Below are 9,016 nucleotides of genomic sequence, written 5' to 3' on the forward strand. Positions count from 1 at the left end.
GGACAGACAACTTTCTCTCTGCTTTTTTTCAAAAACAAACCAGGTGTATTGGAGCGCTTAACATTTGTTTAACTAAATATCTAGCATATCTAACGACTTTTCCTATGAAACTGTTTTTTAAGTGAAAGAGCAAAAACTATAATTTCACTTAATACTTTCGAAGCTATGAGCAACTTCTGAGTGTCACAAAAGGAGCTATTTTGGGTAATATCATGATGACTCTTTGTTTTCTGAAATAATGATTCACGTCGCATCACATCAATTTGCGAAAGCAAAAAACTACCAATTCACTAGAAAATATTAATATTAACGAAGCGTTTGACGAAATGGATTAATAGTACAATGGCATTAGTTGTTAAAAAAAGCTCTATACTTTGATAATGATTTCCCCATTACTTTGTGACGTCTAAAGATAAATTGCAATGCTTTACGCACTTGTTAACACTATTAGCTAAAGGCTGTTTTTGATCGATTAACCCCCACAAGATATTTCAGGCTTCGTCACATAAAAATTAGTAGAATGAAACTTCAATTCAACGTGAGTTTTAAGTAAAAAATTGAAATTTTGGTCACGTGACTATGATGTCATTTTATTGCGTGTATCATTTTTTATGATACATAAGAATGGTTTTGCAATAATTATTTGCTTGAACTTATTGTATTCAAAATGGTGTAATTAAAAAGGATAGCCAATAGTAATACAAATTTTTAGATTTTATGGCTGAAAGAAAATGGGCTTTGATCATTTAAAATATGAGAAAACAATCGGCGAACTTTAATAATAGTTATAGATACTAAAACAATATAGTGAAAATATTATTTTAACGTTTTAAATTGTACTCACGATAAATTTGCGACAATAAAACTTTTATATTTTCTGTTAACAATATCAGATTTTGTCGAATCAGATAAATCTGTCAAATAAAATCTTATAATGCAAACGCTGCTTAATACTCTTTTGCAAATGGTCATGCCTCTTTTAAAAAGTTGTAAAAAAGAAAAAAAAATGTTTATGTTAGGAGAATTTAATAGTGATCAGTATTTAAATAATTTAAAAAATCTTGTCTGTAAATTACACATATTCGGGTCTGCAAAATAGACGTGCTAGGAATAAGTCTAAATAATGAATAAATAATAATTACAACAAATAAAGGGGAGAAAGTAATTATTTCATTTGAAATTTTTTTAGAAAAAACTTCTCATTATACTCCCTGTCAACAAACTAACCACCCCAAAAAGCAAAAGCAAAAATTAAACTAAGACTTTTTTTACCGTGCCAAGTTATAAAAATTTAGAAAAAGTCACAAAAAATATTTGTTCAAATGATGTGGAAAGTTAAAAAGAAGTCTAATTACCATGCCATCAGATAAAAGCAATTATTGTAAAAAAGCAAAAAGAAATATGGTTTGTGATTGCAAGGTAATATGAAATATATTTATTAATCAAAGATTTAATATTCTTAACGCGGCGAAATGTATAAAAGTGTAAACCAAACACGTTCGTGATGATGATGACAATGGCGAGAAAGGAAAAGATTGTAACATAAAAAAGTGTTAAAGACTGTTCAAAAATCATAGCAAACAGTGTACTTCAATGTTTATTAGAATTTTCTGCATACGACTTATTGCTCTAAAAGATAGGTCGGTCTTTGTCGACAGCTGTGGAATTTTTTGTTCTAATTATTTCTACATTTTTTTAGTAATTTCAATGGTTAAATTGCAAAAAATCACCAAGTAAAAGGTATTAACATTTTCGAGCTTTTAAAATTTAAATCAATTAATAATGAACAATAATAAAAAAAAATCCACTTCCTAACAGAGCTAAGTGAAGTTTAATTTCGTGCAGTTTGTTACTTATAAAAAGTACCCGAATACCTCAACTTCACACAAATGAAAGGGTTCTGTATTATGTTGTACAATTCGAAAAATACCACCAACCACATGTTGACCGCATTTTTGATCAAGTGGTGTAGTACCCAGTTGTTCAATAGACGCACACAAATTCCAGGAATCCTCGTAAGCAATCCTCACAAGCAGTTTCAAATTATTTGCTCTGAGGTGGCAACATTCAGTGCGAGGATATAGAACAACATTTGTTATAACAGCATTTTGAAGGAGGTTGACTTCCCACCAAGGGTATGTTTCATTATTAGTGTGAAAACACGATTTGACTTCGAAATCACCATTTTTGTTTCCATCCACTCCAAGTGATGCGTCTGGAATGAAACTGTGATTGTAGACGCTTGATTGTCTTGCTGGTTTTCCACGCGACAGATTAATTGAGACTAAACATACAAATTTGAATGTCTGTTTATGCTTCTTGGAGAAAGCGAATAAAATCATAGGTTTCCTATATTGACCTGTACAAGTAGTTTACAAGTACAGAAATAAAATATACCTGGTTGATGTCCGTTGTCCAAATAACTGGAAGGCTAAAAAATCAATCAATATATAAAGAGAAGCAGGAGAAGGAGGAGGAGGAGCAGAAGAGGAATATCTTTTGGATTAATGTTAACTGACAACTTACATCTTTTACTGCGGAATAAACTTTTGCCGCTTTTTCTTTATTCTCGTTTTTTTTGCCATCTGTGTTTCCAGCAACAATAATGCAGTAACATTTTCCGTCCTTATAAACAACATCCAAATTTTTCAATCGACATTTTTGAACGCATGTTAACAGTGAAGGACAAGAAGAAATCTCTGTTATCGTCTTGTATTTCATACTTTCGTGTGACTTTACGTAATGGATACAATTATACCATTTTGCCATGTTAATCGCAACAAAAAAATTTGACCAAAAGTTTAGGCTTGTCATGTTCAAATAACGAACCGTTTGTTGCAAACTGTGCAGCAATATAAAAGGTGTGAATAATAACAGAGGACGTTTGCTGCGACTACGTATTAAACAATGTTTGAAATATGAATAATTTAAAAGAAACACATTTATTTAATTATACATATATATTTATTATCGATATATATTCTAGATATATAGAGCTTTCACCAGTCATCTATTTATGTTTGAGTGCTGTTTGAAACATAATATTTTAAAAGAAACACATTTATTTAATTATACATATATATTTATTATCGATATATATTCTAGATATATAGAGCTTTCACCAGTCATCTATTTATGTTTGAGTGCTGTTTGAAACATAATATTTTAAAAGAAGCACATTTATTTAATTAAACATATATATTTATTATCGATATATATTCTAGATATGTAGAGCTTTCACCAGTCATCTATTTATGTTTGAGTGCTGTTTGAAACATAAATATTTTAAAAGAAGCACATTTATTTACAGTGCGGTGAAGTCCCGCGTCATGATGAACCACGAGTTCCTTGACGAAGTTTCTTTCATAAACAATACAATTTTGCAAGCTTAGGTTGTTTCATGTTTATTCTTTTGCTTAATCACGATCTAGAAACGCTCATAAAACTATATTAATTTCGTAAAATTAAGTGCACGCGTTAAGAAAGACTTTTTTCAATTGTTCGGCAAACTACACCAACATAATTTTCTTAAAACAAAGTTTAGGTAAAACCCCGAACAAAAATGTAAACAAATGTCAATAAAAAGTATTTTATTTTGAGGCACGTAAAATACTTAAAGAGTAAACAACGCTATACAAGCTCCAAAAGACTGCTAAATGTTTCCTTGAACTCTTCTTTAGCATGCCATAGCTAGGTAGCCTAAAAATTACTCTTATCGAAAGATATAACCTAACCAATAAAGGGCAAAAATAAACAAGTTCCTTTTATTAGGCTCTTCGGGAGCTTGTACACTCTGAGATATTCTTTCTATTTGTTGTTTTATAGTAACATTCCTCTGTTTCTTATGTAAATGAGTTGATCACAACAGGAGGCTATTTTACACCAGTTAAAGAAAATCCTAAATACGCCCCTACCACACAGGGGGGGGGATAATGAAACTTTCCCGAAGAGAATCTCAGCAAATACTAAAAGTGAGATAATGATTTGGGTAAATTAGTTAACATTAATTTACATTTTGTTGATTTTTCAAAAGTCAAAGTAAAATTCGGGGAAATTGTGCAAATACAATAAAAAAACTGAGCATTCATAATAAGGCAAACTGATTTTGACCCCTTCGCAGTAAGCGCATCGACGTCGCATTAACGTCCTCTGACGTTTGTTTTCCGACGTCGAATGACGGTTGTTTCATGGTTGTATGTGAAACGTCGTTTTGACGTCGGAATGGGACGTAGTTTCGACGAACAATACCGACCATAAGCAACGTCGAAACGACGTTGTTTGACCATCATGTCGTTCATTGACCATCATGGGATACCATCTTATAGCTTAACCAACAGTTGAATTTTTTATAATTTTCCTTAAAATCGCCAAGAGCTCAAAGATATGGAAAAACACACGAGATATTCTTTCACAAATACTTTCTTTAAATTATATAAAATATGTACAAGGTATTTATATGTCAGAAATAAACAAATCGTCCTCATTCTCATCTTATGCATTTTCAACGTTCACTACTTTATCATCTTCATGATCTTGTCCATTTTTGTTTCATCCTCATTTTCTTCCTCTGGAATGATACGTCGGCACTTAGGAAGTGGTTCAACTTGTCCCCCACCCGCTCCAACGCGATCGGGCACATACTTCAAAGTCTTACCAATAGTAGTCCAAACGGTGTTGTCAATACTATTATTGAAAAGCTTCTTTGTAGCTTCTGAAAGAAAAGATGTGTAATGATATTTAGCTTTGAATTTCAGACAAAAAGGACCAGAGTACACAATTCATATTGAAATACTTACTGAGGATCGCCTTGTAAGTGTTTGTCTCCCCAAATGCTTCTTTCTTCTGGATATTTCTTTTAACCGAGCCACTCATATTGAAATTAGCTTGGACAGCCGGCTTCATAATCCTTAATGACAAAACAAGTTATCCATTAAAAAAGAAGTTTAACCTTCTTTAAATCTTATCAATGGTTCGATTATCTACTTTATTAATACCTGTATATATAGATCAGGTAATACAGGATGCAGTGGTTACTTTTATAGGCATATTTTTTGATTAAGACGCAGGATGGTTTAGCCTGGTTTCTTCAAATTATTATTTTTTAATCATAGCCTGGTTTCCTCAAAAAATTACTTTTAAGCCATGTTGCCTCAAAAAATTATTTTTATGCTTTGTTGCATAAAAAAATATTTTTTAACTTGGCCTTGTTTCCCCACATTCAGTTTCATAGTAATTAACTCTGTTCATGTTAACAGGCGGACAAAATATGCATAATATATCGATGCGGGAAATAGGTATGACGGGCGCAAATTCTAGGTATATTACTACTAACCGATTTAAGATATGACGCACACATGATGATACTTGATTTTTTGCATTTCTTGATATATTCTTCTTCATTTAAGTTCTATATTTGAGGTTCGTACGTTACAAATACTTTGAACAAATTACGTTCCTCGCCCCAAACACCCATTTACGCCCCAGAATGTTAATGTTTTCATTTTGCGTCTATTTACAATTTACGTTTTTGGACGGCCTGTGAAATTATTTTTTTGATCCGAAAGAGTAAAAATTTCTTTCTATCTAAAAATACACGGATATATTTCACGGACTTTGCGTCTAACTGGCGCATCAATTTGTCATTCGGACTTTTTGTGTAGTTGGTGCCTTATCTAGTACCCCGACATTACTTTATTTACTTTATTAAAGAAGTAGTCGTAAACAAGGAAAAAATTACCTTTTTTGATGCTTTCGGCGAGGTAATTTAGAATTTGAGTAACAAAACGTTCTAAAAACTCCTCTTTATTCCTTTTATTTGATCGATTTTTTTTAGTCTTTGAGTTTTTTTGACAACGGACATCAACAAGGTAGATCATTATTTCAGTACTTGCTAATGTATTATTATTCATTTTTTTAATAGTACAGATTAATATGTTACACCTTTATTCACATCCTCAAAGAAAGATGAACCGACATTCAAAATTTGTATGTTTAGCCTCAAATAACCTGTCGCGTGGAAAACCAGCAAGGCAAATAAGCCTTTTCCCTTACAGTTTCAGTCCAGATGCATCACTTGGAGTGGATGAATATACAACTGGTGATTTCGTAGTCAAATCGTGTTTTCATACACGTCTCAAAAGTCAACCAGACCCTTGGTGGAAAGTCGATCTTCTTCAAAAGGCTGTTATAACAAATGTGGATCTATATCCTCGTACTTATGACTGTTGTCATTTCAGAGCAAATAATTTAAAATTTATGGTGAGGTCTGCTAATCAGCATTCCTGGAATTTGTGTGCGTCTATCGAACAACTTGGTACGAGACCATTTGATCAAAAATACGGTCAACATGTGGTTGGACGTATTTTTCGAATTGAACAACAGAATACAGAACCCCTTCATTTGTGTGAAGTTGAGGTATTCTGGCATTTTTTATAAATAACAAACTGCTCGAAATTTAATTTTCCTTAGCTCTGTTAGTAAGTGGTAAATTTTTCACTGTTCTATTTGCGCGAAGCGAAGATGATCTGGAATACCCTTGGTTTGGTTATGACTTCATTTAGTAATCATGACGTAAAATCATTGGTTATGCTGCAGCTGAAGTTGCCGTGACACAATTCATTCCGTCTTAAAACAAAGTTACAGCATTCGGTGCCCCCCTTAGTTTTCTTATGCGGAGCAATAGAGTGTCGGGTTTGGACATTCCATAGCTGAATCTCTGTATACCCTTGAAATGTTCAAAGTAAGCTCAAAGTTGTAGTATAAGCAGTACGTTAAATTTTTCATCAGCTGGTATTATCTAAAGCTTTGTCATTCTAGCTAAGGTATGTACCCAGCTGGAATAATCGCATTATTTGATTGATATAATACACTTCAATTTTGTCATAACTTTCTACATAGTTAACAATTAGCTAAGTAGTAAAGCATGTGATAAGTTACAATTGGAATGAGTACTTTTTTCAGCTTTAAACACATTTTACACTTTCTGAACTTATTTTTTTATTGTAAATTTTGGCATACAGAGTTGGGAGCTAGAATGAAGAAATGTGATAATGCTTCTCTTCCAATACCCATTACTCAATATTATTGTTGTTTATTGTTCCCGCCGTTTCAACATAGGTGCTTAATATGGCGCATGCACACATTGTTGACTGCATGCAATATTTTGGAGTTTTTAAGATTTTATTTGCTGACAGACTGACCCTGTTTTTAGGGGTCAAATGACTCTAACGCCGTATGTATGTGACATTCGCCTTAATAGAAATTTATCTAACCTAATCACGAAGATATGTTCCTCAGGAAGTAAGTGTGGCCGTCGAAAATGGACTCATAATTTGCGAAAAGCCTTCGCAGATGGTTCAAGGCGAATGTCCTTTTCGTTTATATCAAGGAGGTTTTAAAAAATCCTCCTTGTTTATATTGCTTTGTACACAAAACTTAGAATATATTTAATCACCTTCTTTGCATTGCATCGAGCCATCACTTAACAGTTTTTTACACGCATTTTATTTTAGTTAATTTTCCTAAAAAGTTTACCGAAAGATTTACCTCGTCTCAGAGAAGCTACCGAATAGGTAAAACTATTATGGTAAGAAACTTTATAGAATAGTTAAACTTAAATAAGTAATTCATAAAAGTGGAAATCAGCGTTTCTTTTTTTTCTTTTTTTCCCTGATAACCTTGCAGAGTCTGTTAAATAATGCTCAATTTCGGAAGCATTCCCTGCATAGGAATTTTCGCATAGGAATTTTTTTCTGCTTGCTTGCTGGAAAAAGAGAGGAAAGGATGAAAACTCAAACACACAGCACAACACACCAGCAATTTTTTCTGCCGAAATTTTAAAATCTTTTTATTTTTCGCGAAAAGGTAGTTAGCAGGACAGGTATGCTTTGTTTTTAATGTTCCCTAGCATCCGAGACAAACCTAGCAGAATTTTAACACCCGTGAAATTCGAAAATGTTGTTCGAATAATATACTATAGGAAAGCAAACCCAACACAAACTGTCGACTTCAATGTTTTGTTTCTAGCTAGCGCCATTGCCTCGTCCACACTGCATTTTTCGGTCGCAGTCAAACTTAAAATCAAGGAGATCAGGAGATCTGAAAGTCAATTGCGTACCTGAAAGTTGGCTAAAATGAAAACTAAACTGGAAAAATATATTTCAGTGATAATTATTAGGTGATGATATAAAGTTAATCAACATCGCTTCAGATTTTGTACTTTAACTCACTCGAGCACCAACTAGAATTCCGTAACTCCTACCTACTGCTTTGATTATAAAATCCTGAGTTACTTACTACTAAGATAAGTTCACTTCACATAATGCGTCAATATATCACATAAGGTACAAAGTTCATTTGTGCACACTTTTTTGATGGCAACTGCAGCGTTCTATGATGTCGATGAAAAACGAGTAATATATGTAAATAAAAAAATCAAGAGATTTAGACCAAGAAAAACAAGCAGCACGGGAAATTGAGAAAAAAATTGCGTGAAAAAAATATGCCGTTAAAATTTCCCTCTAACCAATGAGAAGCTATATAAATTCACAAATAATTTTAAGGATAATATAAAGTAAAAACAGTCAATGACCATTACTTTGTAATGACTGTCAGAAGCTTCAAAAACATCCAAACGGACAATCAAACCCAGTAAAAGCACGTGAAATATTCTAACATAACATAAAAAGAGATAAAACAAGGAATGAGCATCATTTTATCATTTTGTTTTACGAGGGAGAGGTTTGACATAGAAGTATTTAAATGTTGAGTTAAGACTGACGCTGCTGGTTTAAGGGGGAAATATTATGTTGCTACTTACATCTTTCAATGCCAAATAACTTATGTCGCTTCTTTTTTATTCTCCTTTCCTTCGCCATCCTTGTTTCCAGCAATAATAAGACAGTAACATTTTCCATCCTAATAAACAGCATCCAACTTTCTAAAACTGCATTTTTAGACGCATGTTAACAGAGAACCACAAGAGAAATTCTTTGATAGTATTTGATATTTTTGTATT

At 32.7% G+C, this 9,016-nt stretch overlaps 1 protein-coding gene across 1 annotated transcript; it reads right to left on the minus strand.

The window, feature by feature from the left end:
* Nucleotides 1-728: 728 nt before the first annotated feature.
* On the minus strand, nucleotides 729-3,788 carry LOC130641739 (fucolectin-like). The gene is made up of 3 exons (XM_057448678.1): nucleotides 2,527-3,788; nucleotides 2,398-2,431; nucleotides 729-2,284 (listed from the first exon to the last, which is right to left on the minus strand). Exons 1-3 carry the CDS (start codon nucleotides 2,812-2,814, stop codon nucleotides 1,854-1,856), a joined length of 753 nt encoding a protein of 250 aa, XP_057304661.1. The 5' UTR covers nucleotides 2,815-3,788; the 3' UTR covers nucleotides 729-1,853.
* Between the last annotated feature and the right edge of the window lie 5,228 nt (nucleotides 3,789-9,016).

This window comes from Hydractinia symbiolongicarpus, chromosome 4 (assembly GCF_029227915.1).
Source record: "Hydractinia symbiolongicarpus strain clone_291-10 chromosome 4, HSymV2.1, whole genome shotgun sequence".
In the NCBI taxonomy this organism is placed as follows: domain Eukaryota; kingdom Metazoa; phylum Cnidaria; class Hydrozoa; order Anthoathecata; family Hydractiniidae; genus Hydractinia; species Hydractinia symbiolongicarpus.

Excerpts from the sequence above, each read along its gene's own strand:
- LOC130641739 (XM_057448678.1), bottom strand. The coding sequence starts at position 2,814 with ATGACAAGCCTAAACTTTTGGTCAAATTTTTTTGTTGCGATTAACATG. Across the intron at positions 2,432-2,526 it reads TTTATTCCGCAGTAAAAGAT|CCTTCCAGTTATTTGGACAA; the intron begins GTAAGTTGTCAG and ends TTGATTTTTTAG. Across the intron at positions 2,285-2,397 it reads GGACAACGGACATCAACCAG|TCTCAATTAATCTGTCGCGT; the intron begins GTATATTTTATT and ends TTGTATGTTTAG.